The sequence below is a fragment of the Camellia sinensis genome, chromosome 9 (genome assembly GCF_055761805.1).
Source record: "Camellia sinensis isolate YWXY chromosome 9, ASM5576180v1, whole genome shotgun sequence".
Taxonomy (NCBI): Eukaryota; Viridiplantae; Streptophyta; class Magnoliopsida; order Ericales; family Theaceae; genus Camellia; species Camellia sinensis.
Window position 1 is genome coordinate 87,294,865 of NC_138969.1, and position 27,147 is coordinate 87,322,011.

A 27,147-nucleotide genomic window follows, 5' to 3' on the forward strand; every position below is an offset into this window, starting at 1 on the left:
TTTAATAATATTTTGATTTCTTAGCTAAAACAACCTATTACCAAACGGGTTCTCAGTGGTGTTATTACTACATGGTTGTTGAGATTTTGAGTTTCAGTGTTCCTTAGGGGTTGATGATTTTGTAGTTGTTGTAGTTATTCAACTTATTGTATACTTATTATTGGAGTATTTTGTTACTAATTGACAAAAGAACTTGATAACTGTTTTCGAAAAAAAAAAAATCTATAATTATTCTCCTGACATTTGCCAAAAAAATATGTTTCACAAAGTATTTACGAAAACAGTTTTCAAATTTTTTTTTCCTAAATACAATTTACTTGTTAGAAAACATCAGAAAAGTTAATTTTGAATTTTTCATAACTGTGTTGGTACAAAAATAAAACCAACATCATTACAATGAATTGTTTTTGCACTTCCCATTGTGGTGTTGATGTATGCTTCGAAGTTGTAATTTATTTTATACATCAATAAAAAAATTTCCCTTCGCTAATTTAAAAAAAAAAAAAAAAATCAAAACAATGGATGTATTGAACCTTTATTTTGATCATTTTTTTTAATGTAATTTTTTTTATATATATATTTAAGTAAATTTGAATAGTTATATATATATATATATATATATATATCCAAGTAACCTAAAAAAATAAAATAAAAATTAATCTTTTGATCACAAATTTGTTTATTTTAAATGTATAAAATATCTTATATCGAAAATCGGCTTTAGATCCTGAAAATGTCAAAACTGACCTCCAGAGTAAAGAAGAAATAAAATATTAGGATTAGAGGGATTTAGGTAGAGGCAAAAATCATAAGTCGTAGTTAAATTTATTAACAAATAAATAGTTGAATATTATAAAGCCTCCAACAAGGAACTTGGGGCAAGTCTACAACCACAGGTCGACTTTTGTGCCCCTCAGTGTTTTAATTGGTAAAACTTGACTGCTAATTTAATTGGAATAAAAAAATAAACAATAATAGAGTGGCTGGTCTGGCTGGTCTTGTACGCCAACCAGGTGCAAATATAGTCTATATATATCTCTCACAAACTCCCATCCAATATCATCACTTCACAACAACAACAACCATTCATCAACTTCTTTGGGCTACTCTTCTTCTGTAGCTCAAATCCCTCTTCTGAGTACTCCACACTTGGGCATTCAACTCCTTCATCAGTCAGGTATACCCCTCTCTCTCTCTCTCTCTCTCTCTCTCTCTCTTACATACATGCATATTTATGCACATCAAGGGCTCAAATAGTGATCCAAGTTGTGTATCGTTAATCGGGTGACATAGTTATAAATCGATACGTATGTATTGAGAATCAACTGATAAATAGTTATAAGGGGATGTATCAATAGCAAAAGATAAAAACTCAACTTGGTAAAAAATTAAAAACCATGGTTTGTGAGTCGAGGTGCCCAACAAAGACCGCCAACTAAAATCCATCGTAAGGCCTCTCAAATACATTTCTTGTATCAAAAATGATAGTGATTTTTTTTTACTAATACAAACGAGTGTATTAACACAATAGGTGTGAATTCTATGTCCATGTGTTTAAATTAGAAGAAAACTTAATTATTAATAACGGTATGTAGCAAAGTTATTTATAAATTGTACAAATGTTTTTTGACCTTAGCAATATGAATACTAGTTGTTGATTTTTATTTTTTCCTTCTTCTTTCTTTCCAATCATATACAATTAGCTTCATGAATATTTTTTGTTTCCTTTTGTTTTTGCATGAGTATCATATATATATATATATATATATATATGTGTGTGTGTGTAACTTTTACATAATTTTATGTAAAAATTGACGGTTTCTTTATCACCACCCCCACCACCCCACACACACGTGGCGGGTGGTGATTGGAGGAGAAGAAGAAAAAAAAAAAAAACAAATCTGACCAATGAGAGAGAGAGGGGATCAAAGGGGTGAGAAAAAGGGGGTATGGGTCTTTTTCCTTCTTTATATCATTTTATAGACACAATAAAAAAGTGGAACTCAGATCCTACAAAGATATGCCAAGACTAAACACTTTTACCCCCTCTAGTTTTCCACCTTAAATAAAAAAATAAAAAAATAAAAAAAAAAATTGTATGCTGGTTTTTTATTGTATTTCTTTAGCTGGGCTTTGAAAGGACTATACATTATGAAGGTTGGTATATATTATTAAAATATTTTATCAAAAATTTAATTTTTTATGTGTTATAGTGAGTTCTATAATTTTTAAAAATTAAACTGTATTTTTAGTCCTTGAAATTTACATATTATATTAATTTTGTTCTTTAATCTTTCACACTACGTAAATTTTGTCCATTTGAAAACCTTGATTAAAAAATTGGATAAAAATCATTGGGGACAAAAAAAAAAAAAAAAGGCCATTTAAAAGGGAATGCAAAAATTTGACACCAATACAATATTTTGAGAGGAGTTAATGGATTTGTTTTCCTTTTGATTCGAGGGGACTTTTTTTTAAGATCCCTAATATTAAGATTTTATAGAATAAAAGACACTCGATATTTTTATAATGTCTAAGGTCTCTCAATATCGATTCAGAGAAAATTCAATCCAAAGAATTTCTCTCGACAAATCATAGGGAAAATTTCAAATTTCTCTAGACACATCACAGAGAAAATTCTAAATTTCTTTGGATACATCATAGAGAAAATTCCAAATTTCTCTGTGATTCTAAATTTCTCTGGACACATCACCTTCACCAAATTTCTCTTGACAAAAATTCTCTTCTTGGCATTTCATCAAACACCTTTGCTAAATCCATGTCCCCAGTATTAATTGTCCTTTATATAATATGCTATTCATTCTGATGCATAAATTTATCAAAGAGTTTTTATAGATAACGATCACCTGTTTTAAATTCTAATTTGGTAGAGAGCCATTCCAGGAACTTCACAATGCTTTCTCTTTTATTTCCTTTTTGCTTTATTCTCATTGTTCTCATCAAATGGAAGAAGTAATGAGAAGGCTAAACGGTGTGAGTGAGAGAGAGAAATGAGATTTGATTTGCGACATTCAAATTTTTTTGTGATATATGAGTGTGGAGTTGAGAGACCTTAGACATCGTAAAATAATATTGTTGATTTCTTCTATTATTAAAAATAGGAGAGGGACCTTAGATTAATTTTCTCTTAATTTTAAGTATAATTTCTAAACATATATTATTAATTAAAATAAATTAATAAAATTTTAAAATTTCAAAAATCAAAATGATACAATTAAAATTACAATAATCAAATTGATACAAAAAATAAATTATAATCACATCGTGTACAATGTGACCATTTTAAAATTTGCCGGGATCTTAAATATATGCATACAATTTATGTTGTGTTAACATTATATAAAAAATTGAAATAAAAAAGTAAAAGAAAAGTTGACTACAGATATTGTTTTCCACCTATTATACTGCAGCCACCTATCTTGATTTTATGTCAATATTTTATAATTCTTTAGCCGGACCAAAGAATGAATATTGACAAGAGATCTTTGATTCGACGATTTTGTTTTGTTGCCATCTTACCAACTTATTTTTATTATCTCATTGAATGCTACTTTATATTTTGAGTTAATAATTTTATTTTTAGTTTTTGTTTTTTACCCTTCAAAAATAAATATATTCATGTTAATGACAACAGTCATCAAGATAATTAAAAATGTGAAAACAATTATAATTATAATTTTTTTAAACATAATTACAAACCTTTTATGTATTTTTTTATCCTCTTTATATTTTATACATTTTAAACATATATCAAAATTAATAACCCCATTAAACAATTTTTAGTACACACAAAGTCTTAGAAATTAAATTATTTATGAGTTGTTTGGAATGACCTAAATAAGTGTACTTTTTGTCTTTTTACGAAAAGATATGCAGAAAAGTAGAGAGGTGATGTGATGAAAAAAAGATAAAAAGATAAAAAGATGGATTATTTGAAGTATGCCAAACTTGACCTTACTGTTTGATAAATTACTATTTAATATACTGAGAAAAGACACAACACAACTAGTTTCATTTGAGATGTGAGTTGAGTTTTGAGTTTTTTTTTTAACTATTTTAGTCTGGAGCTAAAAAGTCTCATTTTGGATGAACTTTTTAGATTTTGACTCTTGTAAGGAAAAAAAATAAAATAATTATGATTTAGATGTGACAACTTTTAATCTGAAACTAAAAAGTCTATTTTATTTTATTTTTTTTTGACTATTTTAACCTCGACCAATGCTAACTCAACTTCCCAAACCACTACATGTATCTGGTTGCAATAGATTTGAATCCCTTCCATTACATCTTCAATAGTTGTAAAACAACCGTATCCTCTTTTTTTTTTTTTTAATATATATTAAATTCAAAAATATTAAGAAATGATTTAAAATTTAAAATGACATAATAATATAGGGTTGATTTAAAATTTTAATGATATTAATTTAACTTTTTCATTACCAAATCTCTGTTGAAGAAAAGTCTTGAGTACTACCCTGAAGGGGGGGAGGGGGAGGGGAGGGCCAATAAAAAAATAATAATAAATAAAAATATAATTGGTGATCCACATGGCGTTTAATTAGAGTCCCACTACCCGCACTAAAATTCTCTGTCCTTTCTTTTTCTACATCCGTTTTTTTGCCTGCGTCTCCTCTTTTCTTCTTTTTTGTTTTAAGGTCAAAGAGTTTAATTATTATTATTTTTTTTATCACTTATCTATTTTTAATCCTTTTTTTAAAAACATAAGAAAAATATTCACATAGGACGTTATACAAAATATTGACAAAAAATAATAACCATATAGAAAATCATATTTCTCTTTTTCATGTGAAATAATAAAAGTTAATGCATCTCAACAAGTTGATTGCAAAATATATATATATATATATATATATATATATATATGGACACAACTCATTTTCAATAACTAGAGAAAGCTGTTCGGTATTGGTAAATTCCGACTTATGTCGATAATTCAAACCGTTTCAATGTGTAGAGCCTGTTGACTATATCATCTTTATAAAAAATTACATTGATCAGATATTAATAATCACTTGATCACATCACATTTTTATTATAATTTATTTTAAAAATTATTTTTGTGATACGATCATCGGTCAACATTATTTTTTTTTCAAGAATAATGTACTAAATAGGTCTTGAGTACTACCCTGGGGTGACTTGGCCAATAGAAAAAAAAAAAAAAAAAAAAATATAATTGGTGATCCACATGGTGTTTGTCTTTGGGTATATTAATTAGAGTCCCACTACCCGCACTAAAATTCTCCGTCCTTTCTGTTTCTACATCCCTTTTTTTGGTTGTGTCTCCTCTTTTCTTCTTTTTTGTTTTAAGGTCAAAGAGTTTAATTATTATCTATTTTTTTTTATCACTTATCTATTATTAATTCTTTTTTTTTTTAAAAACAAAAGAAAAATATTCACATAGGACGTTATACAAAACATTGACAAAAAATAATAACCATATAGAAAATCATATTTCTCTTTTTCATGTGAAATAATAAAAGTTAATGGATCTCAACAAGTTGATTGCAAAATTAATATATATATATATATATATATATATATGTATGTATTTGGAAATAGCTCATTTTCAATAACTAGAGAGAGTTGTTCGGTATTGGTAAATTCCGACTTATGTCGATGATTCAAACCGTTTCAATGTGCAGAACCTGTTGACTATATCATCTTTATAAAAATCACGTTGATCAGATATCAATAATCACTTGATCACATCACATTTCTATCACAATTTATTTTAAAAATTATTTTTGTGATATGATCATCGATCAACATTATGTTTTTTCAAGAATAATGTACTAAATAGGTTCTACATATTGAATGATTTGAATCATCGATATAGGTTTGAATCAAGATCAACCAGTGTCGAACAACTCCTTCTAATTATTAGAGAGGAGCTGGTCCTATATATTTTTCTAGACTGGTATTTTATCAAAACTCCCATGTCGTATTGGTCCCAAATTACTCCTCTTCATGTATTATGTGGGGTATTCAAATGAAATAATCAATAGCATGTAAGACACCACACCACATGCTATAAATGATTTTCTTTTCTTCTATTTTTTTTCTTTTATCAAGTTCATTTTTACCTTTCTTTTATCAAGTTCATATTTACCTCGAGAGCACAAGAGAAAAATAAAATAAGAAAGATAAGAAGATGAGACGTTTTTCACAAATTAAAAAATACATTTCACTGATTTTATAATAGGGTAAATTACATTTTGCAGCCTTGTACTTTACATCAAATCTCATTTTGGCTCCTACATATCAAATTGTAACACCACTTTGGCCTTTCTGTCAGTCTCGTTGTTAACAGAAGTTAGTCACATGAAAAAAATGTAAGGATAAGTTACACATTGCATCCCTGCACTTTACATAAAATCTCACTTTAGTCTCTGCACATCAAAATTGTGACACTTAGCTCCCTAAAGGATAACTTCTGTTAGCCTCACTATTAACAGAAGGGCCAATGTAATACTTGACCAAAAGTGCATCAATTTGACGTGTATGGACTAAAGTGAAATTTTGTGTAAAGTGTATGGGTGCAAAGTGTAATTTACCCTTTATAATATTATTTAAACATTTCACATATTTTAGAAACACATCGGCAAAAGAGAAAATTTTATTAATGTAATTTGCGAAGATTACATCAATTAAAACACCATGGCGGAATGAACATATCCCAACTGGGGCACACTTTACTTCATTCATAATGTAGTAGGAAGCAATTTAAATATAGCTTTAATAGTAATATTTGTAATTTGTTTCATGTAAACGCAGAGGTTGAGCCCCTAACGAAAGAAAGAAAAAATGTGGAAGCTCAAGATTGCTGAAGGAAATAAACCTTACTTGTTCAGCACCAACAACTATACTGGTAGGCAAATTTGGGAGTTTGACCCAAATGCCGGTACACCAGAGGAGCGAGCAGCTGTTGAGGAAGCTCGGGATGAGTACAAAAAAACTTTCAAACAAGATCGAGCCCGTGCTCTGCCCTGTGCTGATCTTTTTATGCGAATGCAGGTTAATGAACACAAAAACCTTTAATCATCAAGGAAAATATACCATTAGCATAGTCATGTTACTCACATGTAACAAAATCCAATCAAATATAGCTTTTTACGAGAATTAATTATGTTTAACTTTTCTTCTTGTATTAGAGTATTACTCACCTTGAAGTGCCCAATTGATACAATAAGTCAAGGCTACGAAAAATTTGAAAAAATTTGATTATTAATTTGCAAGTTCTGATGTTCAATCCACAGCTCAAAAAGGAAAGCAACATAGATCTAACCATACCACCAGTGAGACTAGGGGAAGAAGAAGAAGTGACCTATGATGCTGCGACAATTGCCTTGAGGAAAGCTGTTCGATTAAATTGCGCAATCCAAACAAAGGATGGACATTGGGCTGCTGAAAATGCTGGACCAATGTTTTTTACCCCACCCCTAGTAAGTCTTTTAACCAAAAATGATATTTGTAACATAACCATATATTTTGCTGAACTAACCATATATTTTGCCAAACTTGACTAATTTATGGAAATGTAACATAACGCAGCTAATTATCTTGCACATTAGTGGAGCAATTAACACTGTCCTAACACCAGAACACAAAAAGGAGCTGAAGCGCTACATTTTTCTTCATCAGGTATATATATGTTAATCAAAATTGTGCTAGTTTTTTGTATGGCAAATACGAATCCATTTAGTGTTTAAAATGGAAATTTTAATGTTTTATCTGAACTGCCACAATGAATTTCTCGTGTAGAATGATGATGGTGGATGGGGATTTTACATAGAAGGTCACAGCACCATGATTGGCTCAGCACTTAGCTACGTTGCTCTTCGTTTGCTAGGCGAAGGGCCTGACAGTGGAGAAGATGGAGCAATGACAAAAGCCCGGAAATGGATACTTGACAATGGTGGTGCAACTGGGATACCCTCTTGGGGAAAGACTTATCTCTCGGTAAAATTAACACGTTCACATTAATTATTTTGCAGCTCCGTGGGTTCTAAATTTGAAAAATGGTGATGTGGGAAAGTCAAATTTTGTGTAAATATTTAGTCTCATTTTTGCAGGTGCTTGGAGTATATGAATGGGCTGGCTGCAACCCATTGCCCCCAGAGTTCTGGCTTTTCCCTTCATTTTTACCTTACCATCCAGGTTAGCACAGGACAATTTATTTACTTTGTTAGTATCTTAATAACCTAATAATATTGATCTCACTCTTGTTTATACCTATATAATGCAGCAAAAATGTGGTGCTATTGTCGCACCACATATATGCCCATGTCATACTTGTATGGGAGGAAATATCATGGGCCGATCACCGATCTGGTTAAGTCAATAAGGGAAGAAATTCACACAAGGCCATATGACAAGATAGATTGGAATAAAGCACGCCATGATTGTTGTCAGGTTCGTTGAAAACTACTGTTGATCCTCCAACTGCAATTCTGATATTGTACAGAATATCTTGAGCATGTTCAAGCTTACTGAAGTCACTTACGCTAAAATTTCATTGCAGGAGGATCTCTACTACCATCACACCTTCATTCAAGATCTACTTTGGGACAGTCTTCATTACCTAAGTGAGCCTATTATGAACACGTGGCCATTCAAGAAGATTAGAGAGAGAGCCCTGCGAAAAACAATTAAGTACTTGCGTCATGGAGCAGAGAGTAGCCGATACATTACCATAGGATGTGTCGAAAAGGTGAGTAAAAAAAAAAAATAATAAATAATTAAATGGATTTGACTTCATGATCTTGGTTTGTAAATGGGATTAAGTTGTTTTTTGTGAAATGAGTCTAACAATGTTCCTATTGCAGAGTTTGCAAATGATGTGTTGGTGGGCTGAGGACCCAAATTGTGATGAGTTCAAGCATCATCTTGCTCGAGTCCCTGATTACTTATGGCTTGCTGAAGATGGAATGAAAATGCAGAGTTTTGGAAGTCAAGTATGGGACACTACACTTGCCACCCAAGCACTTCTAGCAAGCAATATGATTGATGAATGTGGAGATGCTTTTAAGAAGGCACACTTTTACATTAAAGAATCACAGGTTTGTTTCTCCTCCTACACCCACAAAAACTTAATTAATTTTTGTGCAAAATGCATTCATTGGCTTCATTTAACTCACTTTGTTTTTCCAAATTTAAAGATCAAAGAAAATCCAGTGGATTTCACGAACATGTATCGTTACTTTACTAAAGGATCGTGGAGTTTCTCTGATCAAGATCAAGGTTGGGTTGTCTCTGACTGCACAGCTGAATCACTGAAGGTAACTTAGCTTTATATTTTAACTCAACCAATTTATTAGTATTTACAAAATTGGAGGGATTTGGTAACTTAAATTCCTGATTTCTTTGCAGTGTCTTCTAACACTTTCACAAATGCCTCCGGAAATTGCTGGGGAGAAAGCTGACGTTGAGAGGCTATATGATGCAGTGAATGTCCTTCTATACTTACAGGTACAAAACACATATCTTATATTTGAGTTTTGTCAATGAAGATCATTAGGTGTACATCTTTACAACTTTACAAGGTCTATAAAATCTAAATATTATTTCTGACCCTTTTTCTTCATGTAGAGTCCTGGGAGTGGTGGTTTTGCTATTTGGGAGCCTCCAGTTCCATTACCAGCTTTACAGGTAACAATTTTTTGCAGATTGCAATAACTTGTATTATTTTAAAGTACACCAAACTAGGCCTATCTTAGTTTCCAGAGAATCCAATGTGGTGATTTTATTGTCATGTTTCTCTTAACTCAGGTGTTGAATCCTTCAGAGATTTTTGCTGACATTGTTGTTGAGACAGAGTAAGAAATAGACCTTTACTTTCATTTCTTTATCATTTAAATTTTTTCACATGATTGATGAAAGTTACTAACATTGGTGATTTTTATTTTATTCTTTTGTCTAGGCATGTTGAATGCACCGCATCTATAATCCAGGCTCTACTAGCTTTCAAACGTTTACATCCAGGGCATCGGGAGAAAGAAATAGACATTGCAGTGGCAAAAGGAATAACTTTCCTTGAGGGGAGACAATGGCCTACTGGTGCTTGGTGAGTTCATTTCACTTTCAAATTCATTTGAGAAAATAATAATTCATAGCCTGTTGTGTGACTCAATACCTATGGCAATTGGAGTTAATTTGTATAATGTGATATTTACAGGTATGGCTATTGGGGAATTTGCTTTATCTATGGCACATTTTTCGTGTTGGGAGGGTTAGCTTCAACTGGAATGACTTATAACAACAGCCAAGCAATTCGCAGAGGCGTTCAATTTTTGCTTAGAATACAAAATGAAGAGGGCGGTTGGGGAGAGAGCCTTGAATCATGCCCTTCTATGGAATATCAAACTTTGGAAGGAAACCGAACAAATATAGTACAAACATCATGGGCTATGCTTGGTCTTCTTTATGGTGGACAGGTTAGCATCAATCAACTGACTTTTTAAGTGTTAAACAATTGAATCATGTAATGATAGTTAAGGAAGCTATAGCTAAATATTTTGTCGTATAATCGTTCTTCTTTCTTTCTTTTGTGGGGTATTTTTAACTAGGCCGAGAGAGATCCAACGCCTTTACATAGAGCAGCAAAGCTTTTGATTAATGCACAGATGGATGACGGTGATTTTCCACAACAGGTACATTTTTTTGTGTCAGTTAAGTTTAGAAAGTTGGTAGCATTTTAACTTTTTATTTTTTTTCCTTTTATTGTGCTGAAGAATTGATCTAAACTTGTAAATGAAAATCAATGTTACAGGAAATTACTGGAGTGTACATGAAGAATTGTATGCTACATTATGCACAATACAGGAACATTTGGCCAATGTGGGCGCTTGGAGAATACCGGAAACGTGTTTGGCCATCTTCCCTGAAAGTGTAAATTCAAGTTTCAAATGGAACTGCAGACTACTATGTGGATTTATATGTGTCAACCTCTGTGGCTGCTATTAAATTTGCATGTCAATAACATGTCTCGGATCATTACAATAATGGAAATCCCATATATTTTTGTAATTTTAGTATATCTTAATCTCTTGTTTCAAGTCATCTGAAAAAGTGTTATAGTTATTTTTCTAATGAAATGAAAGAATTGCCCTACATTACATTAAAGAGAAACAACATTATATCAAACAGCTTCCATTTCTCTCTCTCTGTCTCTCTCTGAAATGCTTCATTACCCAAAAACAGAGGATACCCTGTTTGCCAGCTAATCTGCACATTTGTTTTTGGAGCAATTTGGGAACTTGGTAAAAAGTCAGTTTTTTGGCTTTTTATCAAGTTCTCCCAAAAAAGTCACAAAAAAATTACCAAAAAAGCCACACAAAAAAACTAAAAAAATCATAAAGTCAACTTTTTACTAACTTTTTGTGTCTGGTTCGCAACTTCTTAGGCACCATACCAAAGACAAAAATAAGTTCTTGATGTGATGTTATTAATGAATAAATAAATCAATCAATAAAATAAAGACAAAGAGGAACAAAATCTGTCTTCATGGAGGTAAATATGAGTGCTAGAGGCAAGACTCAAATGTTGCAGTACATAAGACAGAGGACACCCCTATATTACACGAAACTTTAATAAAAACACTAAATTTTGATGTATACTGTAAATTTTGATCATAAAAGTGTCAAGATTGAATAAATAAACAATCTTGTACTTCCTTCAATTTCAATTAGCAACCCATTTGGTAGGGGGGTTTCAATCATTGTTTCTGGAAATGTGGACAAAATGTGGGGGGCTTGAGATTACTACGCTGGAAAAAATAAAAACATAAAAAACAAATAAATAAAAAACCTTTATTGGTGTTAGCAGTTAAATAATTTACACTTTTTTATGATAGTAAGTTAAATTACTAACATTTTTCTAAAATCCTTTTTCTTCAATTTTAATGTTCTATGCAAAGATGTAATCCACTATTGTAGAGGGTCAGAAATTAAATCTCAAATTAAGTATAGGCTTAAGTGCTGAGGTCACCCTTCTGAGGCGACTAGGAATGAAAAAGGAGCTTGGGCTAAAGCCCAAGGGAAGTGGGCCGAAGCTAATTCGATCCACCAAGGATCCAAACGGACTCCACAAAGGAAAATGCTTAAGTCAAGTTGCAGAGGCGACTAGGAATGAAAAAGGAGCTTGGGCTAAAGCCCAAGGGAAGTGGGCCGAAGCTGATTCGATCCACCAAGGATCCAAACGGACTCCACAAAGGAAAATGCTTAAGTCAAGTTGCAGAGGCAATACATGCAGCGGACAAGTTGCAGAGGTGCTTTACTTCAGCGCCGCCATTCACAATATTGTCGGTTCCGTCGTCATCTGAAATTGCTGAGGGAAAGAGAAAAAGCCGACACAACTAAGTTGCAGAGGCGACACTTTCAGTGCCAAGTTGCGGAGGCACTTTGTTTCAGCGCCGCCATTTCAAGTATTGCCAGTGCCGCCACCATTCCAAGTATTGTCGATGCCGCAGCCATCTGGAGTTGCCGAGAGAAAAAGAAAACTAAAGCAACTACGTTGCAGAGGCAGTACTTGTAGTGCCCAAGTTGTGGAGGTATTTTGTCGGCACTGCCATCTCTAATATTATCGGTTCTGCCATTTGAACTTGCCACGGGAAATGACTACTGCAACAACTATAGCCGCCACAACTAACGTACGGAGGGAACATCCTGCTGAGGTGATAGCAGCCGTTGAGAGAGGCTTCCCCTCTGCAAGTTAAGGCTAACAATTGGCGCTGACAGTAGGCCCCAAGGCATTACTAGCCCAAGGCTGATAGCAGGCCCTAAAGTTCATTAACTTGGCGTTGATAGCAGGCCCCAAGACTTACTGGTTGGAGCTGATAGCAGGCTAAGAGATACCAGTTTACTGCGGCAATCTATAGACACCCCATTTTTGACTGCCCTTAAGACTTATGCGCCACTGATTGATCACTCGATGATGAAAGTTGTGCTGTGCAAATGTTCGATTTCTTCAGCAATAAGAGCTCTAAATCCCAACCTTACACCTCATTTTGGACCAAAATGATTTTGACCAAAATCATTTTAGACCTTAAAACCCTCTTTTTTCAAAATATTTTTTCCAAAAGTTTCTACAATGTTTTGAGGCTCGCATTTCGTTAAAAATTACACTTTCCGGTAAACCAAGCAAGGACAAAGTGGAAATAAAATGGAAGAGAGGTGAACTCTTTGAAAAAATCTTTAAAACATCTTATTTAGAGGTTTGGAGTTGAAGAAAATTGGAGGAGAGGGAAGAAAATTAGTTGGGAGAGAAGTTGGGCGTCAACCGTTAAGAGAGAACTAAGCAACCTCCACTAAATCAGGCGTACCTTTTTGTACACTTGGACTTTAATTGTGGGGCCACCAACATTGGAAAGTGGACTTCTGGGCTTCATTTTACACTTAAGAATCTCCTAAAGCCAAGTACGGATGAGGGAGATATGGTTGTTGGAAGTTAGGCATCCATCCAATTAAGTCAAAACTGAGTAACCTTCACTAAAATAGTCATATCTCTTAGCACACTTATATTTTTTATGTGAGGTTACTTCCATTGGAAATTAGACTTTCGAGGCTTCAATTTAGGCTCGAGAATGACCTGCAAAGGATTTCGAATGAAGGAGATATGCCCATTTGAAGTTGAGCCTAGAAGCAGATTTTTGATGGCCGACAGTCCATACTTCTGGCCAGTCGGCCACTGGTGAAAAAGCTAGATATTTCTGGTCAGTTGTCCCCCACAAGCTCCAGCTATTCAAGGCTTGATATTTTCGACTTGTTAAGCTGTTTTTCTATTTATACCAAGCCAAACCTCTTGATTTAAGGTTCCAAAAAATTCCAAAAGCTCCAATTCTTGGAATTCTCTCTCTATCTCTATCTTGCAACCTATACACCCTCTCTCTACACTTCCTAAACCAATATTGGAGCTCTCCTTGCTGAGATTTTTGAGTCCAAATTTCAGCCCTTGAGAGTGAGAATTGGTTGGTTTGTGAACAAAAGTGTTATTCCTCTTCAAGAGGTATAATTTTGAGCACCTTTGCACTACTTCTTTTCTATCTTTTCTTGTTGATTTAGAAGTGTTTTTCAATTGTTTTTATGTGCTGAAGCTTGTGGTTTAAGGCTATTAAAGGTTGATGGGTTAATCACCATTCTTTGAACTTTGTTCTCTAAGCCTTTCCACTTGTGTTTCCCATCCCTTCATCAACTTTTTCCCAACTTTTTACCACCGATTTTTAGAGTTTTTCAGTGGCTAAAAATGTTGTTTTGAGGTCCCAAAAATGGAGGGGTTAGCCACCCCTTTTTATGCTTGTTTACTAGCTCAAAAGCTCCATGTTTTAGCAACTTTTGTCTTCATTCTAACATGTTTTCCAACTAATTTCGGACTATAAAAACTTTGTGTTTTTGGGCTGAAGCTTGGGTCCTAAGACCATTAAAGGTTGAGGGTTTGATAGCCCTTGTTTGTACCTTGTTTTGGAGGCCTTTGCTCTTGTGTTTCCCACCCTTTTACTCTCTTTTTTCAAGCTTTTAAACACTAATTTTTAGAGTTATTTCAGTGGCTAAAATTCTGTTTTGAAGTCCAAATTTTGGGGGGGTTAGCCTCCCCTCCTTTTGTCTTGCTTACTCGTTTAACATGCTCTATATTTTAGTATATTAATCTAAGCTATTTTTAGCTTAATTCTAGTATGTTTTATGACTTTTTTTGGACCGTTTTAGGACTATTTCGGGCTGGTTGTGTCCTTTGGGCTTTATATTGCATGCTTCTAGTGTAATAGTCCTCACATGTTTGGTGTTCTGGGTCTTAGACACCTTCTTGTTTGAGTAGATAACATTTATTTATGTTTTTATCACTCATTTTCAGCACTTAATCATCTCTGCAACCTCTCTCCTTTCTTGGCTTTTATTTTGCTTTGAAAGTGATTTCAAGTTACTTGCTTGCCCGAGTATGAAATTGAGGTGTCATGCTTAATGGTTTAATCCGTTAAGGGGTTCATTACCAACTATATGATACTTCCTTCATACCCATAGCAACTTTTGTTTTGGGTCTTCTTTCCATTAGAAGACTTTAATTCATTATTGGATTTAATTTGCTAACGAATGGTTGGCAAATTAAAATGAGTGATTAAAAATTGAAACTAAAATTATGTAAGATAATAATTTGGTTGTGTTCAATCAGACGTTAATTGAACACATGGAAACTTCAGCCATTTCATACTCATTAGTGATGAAATGATCCAAGTCTCCAAGGTTAACTACTTCCCTTGATCAACTCATGAAAGGAAGGAGGTTAGAGTCTCATTTTGTTACATTTAATGAAATTGCACACTTTGGTTTGTGAGCCATCATGCAATGAAATTGCTTGAGTTGATGGTTTGTGGGCCAAGGTTTGTCTCCCTTCAATTTGTCCATGAAAAGGGGGATGAATTATGCAAATAATCCCTTTGAGAAATACACTATTTTGCTCTGTTTGCTCTCTGTTGCAACAAGGAAGTCCAATCACCAGTGGCCGAACAGCCACCACTAGTAGCCGATCGACCACCATTGGTAGCCGATCGACCATCATCAGTGGCCGACCGGCCCCCTTGTCGGCCACCAGTGTACAAATCAATAGTGAGTTCCTGAAGCAGAGTAGAATTGGTCCAGATGTGGAAAACCAGTGAAAGGGTTGTGTAGCAGAGGCAATTAAAGCAAAACAGTGGATGTTTTTTTTGGTGGAAACCGAGCATACATACATCCCTCACTTCCAGAGATTAGCTAATCAGTTTAATTAGTAATAGATTAAATATGTGTTGTAATTAATTAGTTGTAGCTAATTAAGTGTTGTAGATAATTAGTTAGTTTAACTAGTTATTCAATTTCGTTTTGTAATTAGTTAACTAGAATAGTTAATTAATTCGGTTTGTAATAATTAGTTAACTAGTACAGCTAGTTAATTAGTTTTAAGTTTTGTATTAGTTAGCTTAGTTAGCCTAGTTAGCTAGTTAGCTTTCATTCATTCGGACCCTCCTTCGCGAGGGCGTAATGTTGTAATAAGTGTGTATGTGTGTGTGCGTGTATGTCTTCTAACCCCACGTCTTTCTCCTTTTTATTTAATCACTTTTAATGGTTAGATTAGGGATATGTTTTAATTAACATATCGCATGCTTGCATCCATTCATCTTGTCTTGCATGCAACGAGGCTCGGTGTATCATTCAAACTGCATTGTCATTTCAATATCTTATTTGAATACGTGTTTAATCACATGTGGTTCAAATCGATCCATATGTCGTATTAGTAACTGAGCCTATTAATTCCATATTGCATGTATTTCATTAGACAGGTTGTATAGTTAGGAATCATGCATAGTTTTCTAACTCATATCTTCTTAGCCTGGAGTACTAGGTGAGTTTTTATGCTTTAGCATACTTGCATAAGTGTGAATGTTGCCATGATTAGTATGCTTGCCATGAGGCTATGTGCTTAAATGCTGAACTGCTTGAATGACTGCAGATGAAGGCTTGTTGTTTGAATTGGAACGATTCAACAAATATATATTTTAAGCCCACGTTGTTGAGTGGCAAATCATGTTTGAAGCCCACTATGTTTGGTAGCAAATCCACAAACTTTAAGTCCACTTGAGGTGGCAAATTCAAACTATTTTCGTAAACAAACATGAAGTTGAATTATTCCAAGTTGAGCAAACTAGTCTATACTTGCTTGTGCACATCACATAATAAAGCTAGTTTAATAACCGGAATAAGAACACATAATGTTTATGAAAATTATATCATGATTAGTAGAGGTCGATCTTTGATCGGGCGAGCAGGGGTGCTCAATTCATGACCTTCCTTTCTCGTACCTAAGTTCCTGAGCTGAGGCAACTTTGGTGATGACGAACATGTGGCCTTTGGCAAGAGTCATGGGTTTCCTAAATTTCTCCAAAAATAAAACACTTAGGTTGCGACTCTGTATCTGGCAAAGTAGTCCAATTTTGGCACGTTTTGATTCAAAATCAATTTTTCAAAATGATTTGCCGGATTTGGACTCTTTGGTGTTTATCAGTTTCACATTGTACTTGTGAGATTAGATTCAGAACCACGAGAGTCTGAACTGTAGGGCTTTCTTTTAAACCTTCCAAAAAGGAGGCGCGAAAAAGGCGAGCTATACAATCCCACAAAGATGAGAGCAGAGTAGCCCGAGTGTAAGGGACTCCCTTTCCACTACCCAGGTAATGGACCTGCCTTAGTCGCATAGGCAGGACAAAGGCACAAAGGCACAACTTGGCTAATAGCTGGCCTGGCTGTGGCCTTCTCCCTAGGAAGTTGGGAAGCTTGTGGTTAGGTGGCTAAGGGTGAAGGTTTCGCTGAGGTGAACACGAACATAGCTGATAGCAGGCTAATGAAGTCCTGAAAATGCATGTGTTAGCTAAATAGAACTAAGAAGGCAAGTGTAGCAGCAAGGTTTATCGCTGCAAGTGCACTTGCTGAGGTTCGAGCTGAGAAGGTAAGTGCAGCGGCAAACACTCCAGCCGCAATTGCACCTGCGGAGGCTCAAAAGAGAGTTGCAGCGCTAAACACTCCCGTCGCAACTACACTTGTTGAGGCCCAAAAAGATAGTTGCAGAGGCAAGTAGATAGTACACAGTACATGTAGAGGGACATGTGGCACCTTTAGCCTGGTGGCTCAAGGCAAAATATTCTGTGTGATCTTCAGGGACACATGTCTTCTCTCTATTTGGTCACTTGGTGTCCTCTTGGTACTAAGGAAAAACCTATAAATAGGATCCATTTCCCAAGGTCTAGGAGGAGGAATTTTTGGGGATCTGGGGGAGATATTGCCCATTTGTGCAATGTCATACATTTCTTCTTAAGCCACCTGCTTCACCCTTACCCAACTGCTCACGCTCTAACTTCCCAGACACTTACTGCTACTCATTCTCCTATCATTCCACCATTATTGGACCATTAGCATAGTTTTGCCTCTCTAATCATCTTCCTAACCTTGAACCCCCCTACATTTCTAGTGACTCTACTGGGGAGGCTGCTTTGTTGATGGTTCATACCCGCAGTGGTTTACACACTTCACTGGAAAAATGACAGAGGATGAAGTTCAGCAACCCCTACGGCAGCAAGGCCCTTCCAATGGCAGAGCAGTACATGCTGAGGACCATGACTACAGTGTTGTGGTTGAGGCGGTCCAGTCACTTTAGGATACGCAGAGGGAGATCCTTACAGCCTTGCAAACTCTCACTAAGGCTATTATGGCCATGGCTTCCAGGCCAACTCCAGTGCAAGTACCTCTACCTGTAACAGTCCCAAACCTAGTACCTAACCTGTTCCCTGGGAATTAGGCTCTAATCCAGATGCATCCGGTGGTACCCCAAACGAACGGTATGGCTGCTGGTTCTACTACCCAGGAGCAGATTGGACCATTCCAGCCCACTCACTTTGTTACTCTAGCTGATGTATAAGCTATGCTCGAGAAAAAGCGTACCAAAAAGCAACTACCATCTCTCACCGACCCAGATGTAAAGCCCTCATACTCTTATGAGATATTGGTCATGCCATACCTAATTGGGTATACAGTACCCAAGTTTATCAAGTTTGATAGGAAACAAGGCAATGCCAGAGAACATGTAGTGAGGTTCATTGAAAATCTTGGTGTCCATGGTAGTGACCACTCTCTGTGCCTTCGGAAGTTCTTCAAATCACTCACTGGAAGGGCTTACAGCTGGTATGTGAACTTAGCCCCCAACTCGATCAAGAGTTAGGAGGAGATGGTGAACAAGTTCCATACGAAGTTTTTCCAAGTCCAAGAGAAAGTTACAACCCTCACACTTGGGCGAGATGTCCAAAAAGAAGGTGAAGATATACTGGACTATGTCAAGCGATTCCAGGATAAGGCTATTGACTGTTATGAACCAGTAGATGAGGCCCACTTAGTCAGAATATGTGTGGAGGGTGTCATATGTGACTATAAAACTTTCTTGGTGAACCACAATCTGCCAACCTTTTTAGGCTTGATTGAGGCAACTAGGAACCTCAGTATCATTGTTCCTTTGCATAGACCTCGTGACAATCACCGTTACTCTCATAGTAGCAAAGTTGTTATGGTAACCTCCGCAGGAGGGAACCGCTCGCAAGGGGAGGCATCATCCTCTCGGAAGAGGAAGAGTTATGAGGATAGAAATCCATATCCTTGCAGCCTTGAGAATGTTAAAGCCTAGGTTAAAGAATGGGCGGCCGATGGTGAACTTACTTTGCCTCCGGTTGATGTTCCTTCAACCAAGAAAGACAAAGAAAGCCCAGATTATTGTATCTATCACAGAGCCACCAGACACCTTACTAGGGACTGTTGGACTTTGAAAAGTATTTTCAAGAAGAAAGTTGTCGCGAATGAACTGAAGTTCAAAGACGCCAGTAACCGTGATGTAAGAAAGGACCCGTATCCTAATCACAAGAAGAAGGAGAAGAATGTACATATGATTGGCTATTTTGGGCCTATGCGCGATCAAGTGCACATAGCGTCCTACTATGATGAGTTAGAAGAAATCGCAACTGGCCAGCTTCTTGAAATAGTACATGTGGAGGCAAAACTCGCAGAGGATACTCATGCTCAGGCCCTGCAAAACTTTGTTAAGTTTTGCACCTTTTTTGACCAGTTGGGGCTGAGCCAAGCTGCCAGGTTGGAAGCAACAAAGGCCCTCATCAATATCTTTGAAGTGCATCATCCCGAAGTTGTTGAGGCTAAGGAGTATATGCCTCAGCGCAACTAGAAAGATTACGGGACCATTACTTTTTCAGAGGCAAACAGAGCATATCCATTTCCTCATAACCGTCCTGTGTTTTGTCACAGCTTACATAAATGATGTGGAGTTCAAGCGTGCTGCCCTTGATGGCGGAGCGTCCATAAACATCATCACTACTGACACCTTTGCGAAGGCCGGTATCCTAGAGTCCAGGATGGTCTGCCAACCTATTACTGTGACGGCTTTGGGTGGTGAGAAAAAAGTTACTAAGGGTCATGTTGTAGTGGACTTAGCAGTTAGCGAGATTTGCTCCGCAACTAAGTTCCATGTGATTGAAGCGGACACAAATTACCACATGGTACTTGACAGAGCTTGGATGCACCGATATGGGGCTATCCCGTCAAGTTATCACCAATGCGTAAAGTTAAAGTTGGGGAAGTGAATAGTGACCATAAATTCATCTGACAAGCCTTTTGGAATAGAGGAGGCACGCTATTCTAATGTGATTTTCTTTACAGAGTTGTCAACAGATGAAACTCCAAGGACTAGTAAAGTTACATAGGTAAAGTTGCTAAAGTGGGAAGACATTGAGATGCAAAGGCTGCTCCAGAAAGTAGTGGCACAAGAGGAGCAGCAAGTCCACAAGTCCTCCACCCAAGATTGTTAAGGTGCATAAGGGCGGCAAGACAGTTTACTAACTATGATGGTCTTGGGGGCTAGACTTCATACTCTAGAGGATGGCTCTAAGACCAGCAAGTGTGATGGCAACGAATTCCAAGAAGGGTTAGGGGAGACCCTGAGCCCACTCCTGAGTGCATGCAAGATAGACCTAAATCGCAGCAGGAAGTACTTGCTGATTTAAACTTCAGCAACTTGTCAGGGCAGAGTAAGCCCGTGTTTGTCAGTGATACAATGGCTCCAGCAGCTAAGGCAGAATTGATAACACTATTGAAGCGGTATAGTGACATCTTTGCTTGGACATATGACGAGATACCTGGTCTTGACCCATCCTTTGCCACCCATCACCTTGACACTTTTCTTAACTCTAAGCCAATAAAGCAGCATGCTTGAAATTATCACCCTGACCTTGAGACAAAGATTAAGGAAGAGGTAGAGAAGTTGCAGAGGGCCAAGTTCATTGAGCCTATATAGTACACTACTTGGCTAGCAAATATTGTGCCTGTGAAGAAAAAGAATGGCTAGATCAGGGTTTGCGTAGACTTTCGCGACCTAAACAAGGCCTGCCCGAAAGACGAGTTTCCATTGTCCCATGTTGACACACTTGTCTATTTTACTGTGGGCCATCAGATGTTCTCCTTCATGGACGGATTCAGTGGTTATAACCAGATCAAAATGGCACTAGAAGACATAGAAAAGACAACTTTTAGAATGCCTTTGGGAAATTTTTTCTATATGATGATGCCCTTCGGTTTAAAAAACGCAGGGGCAACCTATCAATGGGCTATGACTGGAGTGTTCCATGATATGTTACGTCACGAAGTTGAAGTGTATGTGGATGACCTTGTGGTAAAGCCTACCAAAGCAAATTGGTACCTCTGCGACTTGGAAAAAGTTTTTTAGCGTTGTTGAAAATTTTGCTTAAAGATGAACCCTTTCAAGTGTGCCTTCGGAGTTACCACAAGCAAGTTCCTTGGCTTTCTGGTACAACGGGGGATTGAAGTAGATGGGGATAAGATCAAGTCAATCATGGAGATATCACCGCCACACTCTCAAAAAGCCTTAAAGAAATTCCTAGGCAAAGCGTCACACCTTAGGAGGTTTATCCCAGCCCTCGCTGAGATAACCTTTTCCTTTAGGACACTACTGAAAGGGAATCACAAGTTTGAATGGTTGCAAGAACACCAACAAACATTTGATATAGTGAAGCAAGCACTTACCTCTCCACTTGCAATGATTGCCCCACAACCTAGAAAGCCTTTGCTACTGTATCTTACCTCTACACTTCAATCTATTGGAGCTCTACTCGTCCAAGACATAGACAGCGTTGGGAAGCCAATCTATTATATCAGCCGTAAAGTCAATGGTGCTGAATCACAGTACACACCAATTGAGAGACATTGTTTAGCCTTAATCTTCACCACACAGAAGTTGTGCCATTAATTTTTGGCACACTCGATCCAGGTTGTAGCCAGGAGTGATCCAGTCCGCTACTTACTGAGTAAGCCCGCTCTAACCGAAAAAATGGCAAGATGGTTTTTTGGCTCTAGCAGAATATGACGTAACATGTGTTACTCCTAAGGCTATCAAGAGCCAAGCACTTGCAAACTTGCTAGCACAATTCCCATCCGGTGAACATGAACCTGTAGAGATACCCCTACCTAGTGAGGTCCACGTCTCAGCAGCAGCAGTTGAGACTTATTGGGATTTAAAATTTGATATAGCCACTGGAGCTAGGAAAGGTGAAGTTGGCATAACACTCATTAGTCAAGAGGGGGACAAGTTCTATTTTTCATATAACCTTCACTTTGCAGGTTCCAACAACGAGGCTGAATATGGGGTGTTGATATTAGGTCTGATTGCTGCTCAAAAGAAAGGCCTCCGTAAGTTGAAAATCTGAGGTAACTCCAAGTTAGTTGTCAAGAAAACAATGAGAGATTTCACCTTAAAGGAGCTCCTGTTGGCTCTGTATCGCACCATAGTTCAAAAGTTGCTCGCTTAGTTTCATGACATCAAAATCCATCACACCCCTTGAACACACAAACATTTCCCCGATGCCTTGGCTACACCAAGGGCAAAGGTGGGTATACTAGATGATAGTATAGCCATCGTCATTGAGAAAAGAAAAACACCAATAGTGTTAGCCTAAGGACATACAGAGTAAGGTGTTGAGGGGTGGAAAGAAGACATTATCTAACAGCTGAAAATAGGCCAAGGGACAATCAGACTAGCAGAACTTGCATCATTCTTGCTCCTCAAAGGAGAGTTGTATTTTTGCGGTCCCAACAACCTGCTAGCAAGGTGCGTTGGTAGACAAGAAGCAACTTACAGACTTAAGTAGATCCATGCTAAGTCCTGTGGAGATAGAGATATCAGTTTATACCGACAGATGCAGAGGCAGGGGTATTACTGGCCAGAGATGGAAAAGGAAAGTACTGAGTTGTAGAGGCAATGTGCAAAATGTCAGTCCCATCCTAAAGAAGAAGAAGCCTATTTCTTAAGTAGTAAGGAATAGAGGCATCCGTGTATTGACTATCTTGAAAATAGCACACTACCTGAGAACAAAGCTGATGTAATTAGAGTTAAGAGGCGGGTCCTCCGCTTCTTCCTTAACCAAAGCAAGCTGTACCGCAAAAGCTTTGAAAGGGAACCTTTAGCGTGTTTATCAAAAGATGAGGCAAACGAAGTGCTGAGAGAAGCCCACAAGGCAGAGCATCGAGGAGCGTAGCGATTATATGGGCACCTTATTCACCTCGGCTATTATTGGCCAACAATGGAAGAAGATGTCAAAAACTTTGCAAGGAGATGCCAATCCTGCCAGAAGTTTGGGAACTTGATACATGCACTGGTAGTTAAGCTGCACAACATTAAGACCTCTTACCTGTTTCATACTTGGGTAGGTCCTATAGCGTAACAATGCAAAGGCCATAGATGGATACTTGCAGCGACTGAAGTTAGCACCAAGTGGGTAGAGACTATACTGATGAGGAAGGTAGATAGGGTAGGAGTGGCCAACTTCATCAAAGAAAACATAATCTGTAGGTTTGGCATACCCAAGGTGATGTTGTCTAATGATGGGACCCACTTTGTGAATCGCCATGTGGGAAGATTGTTAGACACTTATCAGATCAAGCACCATAAGTCTACCTTGTACTACCCGTAAGGGAACGGACAAGCTGAGGCAACCAACAAAACCTTCATCCAAATACTGAGTAAAATGATGGATGAAGTAGGGGACACATGGTCCGAACAACTCCCCATAACATTTTGGACAGATAGAACGTCAAAGAGAAAACCAACTCAGGTAACCCCATTTTCCCTAGTATATGGGTCCGAAGCTGTGTTTCCAGTTAAGTTGGCAGTACCCTTAGCAAGAATGACTATGTCAGCACACTTAGTTCCAGACAGCAGGAAGAATGACATAGAGGCAGTCGAAGAAAGAAGAGATCAGGCCTCGCAGGTAATGGAAAAGTATCATCAATCCATAACTTGCGCCTACAATCAATCTGTTCAGTACATGGAGTTCAACAAGGGGGACTTGGTATGGAAAACAGTGGATGCAATCATGTGGGGGCAACCAATCCCTAAGTTCTTGCTAAGATGGGAATGCCCCTACAAAGTTGCTGAGGCAAGCAGTAACGAGTATTACAAGTTGACAAGAGTAGATGATGGGTTCAAAACTGGCCCTATCAACGCTAAGTATGTAAAGGAATACTTTCCTTAATTTCTTTTGTTCAGAAAAAGAGTTGTAAAGTTTCTCTGTTAATAGTTCCAAAGCAAAGAGTAAGAAAGTGTCATACACTTAGTAAATGTATTACTCTTGTAAACACTTAGTCTGGGGAAAGTTTTTCATACTTAGTGAAATTTGATCCTTGTAAAAACTTAGTCATGGCGAAGTCCTGTTCATAACAAGAGTTTTGCTCATCCTTAGAAGATATGTAAAGACAATAAAGGAAAGGCAATGCAGTAAGACTCAATATCTTTACTTCTCATAAACATCAAAGTTTTCCATAGCATGATTACAATGTTCAAAAGGAAAAGAAGAAAGAAAAAAGATAGCAAAAGTACAAACAAAAAGAGCCATAACAAAGCCACAATACATCAAATCAAGCCCTTCATGAGGGAGTCCATCAGGGTCACATCCCAAGGCAACTGAGCAACCAGCGTAGAGTCCTTTTCTTTGAACCGAGCTAGGTTTTGCCGATACTGCTCCAAGACACCCTCACACTCTTTGATAGTCTCCTCCAAGGATGCAATCATCGCCATATTGTCTGCATGCTCAAGGAAGCCATTGACTGCCTAAAGCCAATTCCCTCATCCAAGATAGGTCCAAACCATTCCTTTCAAAGCTGCTCAGATTGGCGTCAACACTTTCCACGAACTTGTTAGGAGTTGTCAGAATCTTCTTAGTAGTAAGGTCGCAAATGAAACTGGCAAGTGACTCCAATAGCGTTGTCTGCACCATAAAGCCAAGAATATTAAAAGTAGTAAAGGTGCTAGGGTGCAGCGTCTGGATATGGGAAAGAGTGATAGTAGCTTTAGAGGAGACCCAATAACTAAAAAAAAAACTTTCCCTGAGGACTGAAGGGACTCTTTCGCACCACCGCCAGCTTCAATTACTGAAGGGAGATTGGCAGAGTGACCAAAGGTTTGAGGGCGACGCACCTCCTCTGAAGATGACTATCCAGCGGCATTGAAATGAGTAGATGTTGGGAGACGACCGGGCAAACTGACCTCGTGAGAAAGGCCAAAGCTATCTACACTATCATGTCGCTCTGAAAAGTGGTCGTCAATATTCAAATCTGGCACAACAGTGGTGTCTATGCCCACATAAAAGTCTTAGGGAAGTGAGTGGGGTACAGATCAGCGAGCTGCTCACAAGTTGCTGAGGCAACTAAGTTAGAAGCATTAGCAACAGTAGTGGTACCGTGAGTGGCTAGATTGACAGCTACCTCTGCAAGTTCGGCCAAATTTAGGATGCCCACAGGAGGGACAACTGCTACATCTGCACCTCCCTCAACAGCTTGAACATTGAGAAGTGGGGTCTGTGGAACCTACGGAGACTTAGTGGACTAGGAAGGACCCCCAGATACAGTTCCCAAGGGGGGTGGAGCAACTTCTAGTGGCTCTCTTACGTCATGCTCCTCTCTCGGAGTCTCTGAAACAAAATCATCCCCGCCGACGAAGGAACGGTCAGAATGAACAAAATCAGCAGGGTTTCGAGGTTCTACACCCTCAGTAACTATACCACTCGCTGCAACTTCCACAGCAGAGGGGACTTGATCATTTTCAGTAAAGGGGGTATCATGACCTCCTTCTATGCCTGCAACCTCAACAACTAGCTCAGCCTCAGCAACGGGCTCAGCCTTAGTAGTTGGTTTGGCCTCAACACTTAGTTCTTCTTTAACGTCTGGAAGTTCCATTCTGCGGGATCTGAGTCTTGTGACCCTTGAAGCAATGGGAAGGTCATCGGTGTCGTCTGAATTTGAGGAAATTCCGATGGCAGTAGAAGAACCTCCGGGCCCGAAGGTGTTATAGCCGATAGGCCCTGAAAAGGAAAAAGATCACGTGATTACTAAGGTAAAGATAAAAAGCCCAAAAAAGTATGAAAAATGTAGAATATTTTCTAAATATGGATACTTTCCAAAGTCTCTTCCTACTTGGTGAGGCACAGGCCTCAGCAACTGATGTCACAGCCTCCTGGACCACCCTCAGGTGGGAGCGGGTCATGCACACTTTTGTACCAATTAAGGGGAGAGCAACTTGCAGAGGCCGGACAGACATTGCTCCAGATGGATGAGACTCCTCTACTACATGCAAGGAAAAAAGCTTGAAACGGAAAAATACACTGGTCTTCTTTTCACAACCAGATGGGAGACGAAGGGATAAGTCAGGTTACAGAATGGGTTCCACTGCAGGAATGATTGGGTCACTGTTGCAAAAATTAAAAAAAGAGTTGAGGTTGCGGTGCCAGAATAACCTGTTGCTAGGGGTGAATGTGCCTTCTCTTCCAAGCGAGGGTAGCTCCATGAGGCCTAAACCCTCCACAAGTAAAGCGGTGTAATCATGAGCAAATCGCTAGAAGCACTGATGAAAATTTGTCTGAGGCGGAGGGGCATGTAGGACACCCTGATCCATACCGAATTGTCTAAGGACCCTATCCGGTCGATAGACAACGCTGGACATGCCCTCCTTGTTCCATACGGGCAGAAACCCAGGGTGTATCATAGCAGCGATAAAAAGGGAGTTAGCCTGGACGCTGTCAAGAGAAAAAACAACATGACGAGCCTCAGAAAAATAGAACGGAACAACAGAAATGGTTGGAAGAAGCTGGGTAAAAAGGCAGGACATGCACTCCTCTATGCGGTCAATATAGTCCACGAAAGGTCTGTTGGTGCCAATACCAGACCACCTGTAGATGCGAGGAAGTGAATGGCACAATTGTCCTGTGACGGGTTCATCTCTCTGCATCTAGGATAGGATGACCCTCTACGTCGAGGACTTCATCAGTAAAAAATGCTCATGCTCTTTGGGGGCCGGGGCTCATTGCGGGAAACCTCTCGTAGAAGAAAAAGACCAAGAACTGAGTATGAATAAAGCTCCATACGTCGAAGCGGCCCATGGATCTCTCCATGTCTGAATGCATGAAGTCTAGACGAAAGTATAAATTCCCCAAGAAGAGAGGAGCCAAAGGGATTTGACTACTGCTGCAAAGTT

General features: G+C 37.8%; 2 protein-coding genes across 2 annotated transcripts; both read left to right on the forward strand.

Moving 5' to 3' along the window:
* Window positions 1-866: 866 nt before the first annotated feature.
* Window positions 867-11,187, forward strand: LOC114261817 (dammarenediol II synthase). Its single transcript, XM_028202133.2, has 17 exons — window positions 867-1,177; window positions 6,820-7,059; window positions 7,302-7,487; window positions 7,597-7,686; window positions 7,807-8,004; window positions 8,118-8,202; window positions 8,291-8,457; window positions 8,567-8,755; window positions 8,871-9,104; window positions 9,204-9,323; window positions 9,415-9,513; window positions 9,634-9,693; window positions 9,814-9,860; window positions 9,965-10,108; window positions 10,220-10,478; window positions 10,611-10,694; window positions 10,814-11,187. The coding sequence occupies exons 2-17, from the start codon at window positions 6,850-6,852 to the stop codon at window positions 10,934-10,936; spliced, it is 2,295 nt and encodes a 764-aa protein (XP_028057934.2). The 5' UTR covers window positions 867-1,177; window positions 6,820-6,849; the 3' UTR covers window positions 10,937-11,187.
* Window positions 11,188-23,650: 12,463 nt separating this feature from the next.
* Window positions 23,651-24,154, forward strand: LOC145799597 (uncharacterized). The gene has a single exon (XM_082889197.1). The coding sequence runs from the start codon at window positions 23,651-23,653 to the stop codon at window positions 24,152-24,154; it is 504 nt and encodes a 167-aa protein (XP_082745323.1).
* The last annotated feature ends 2,993 nt before the right edge of the window (window positions 24,155-27,147 follow it).

Coding starts and splice junctions, on each gene's coding strand:
- LOC114261817 (XM_028202133.2), top strand. CDS start 6,850: ATGTGGAAGCTCAAGATTGCTGAAGGAAATAAACCTTACTTGTTCAGC. Junction 7,488..7,596: donor TGTTTTTTACCCCACCCCTA/GTAAGTCTTTTA, acceptor AACATAACGCAG/CTAATTATCTTGCACATTAG. Junction 7,687..7,806: donor GCTACATTTTTCTTCATCAG/GTATATATATGT, acceptor TTTCTCGTGTAG/AATGATGATGGTGGATGGGG.
- LOC145799597 (XM_082889197.1), top strand. CDS start 23,651: ATGGATGAAGTAGGGGACACATGGTCCGAACAACTCCCCATAACATTT.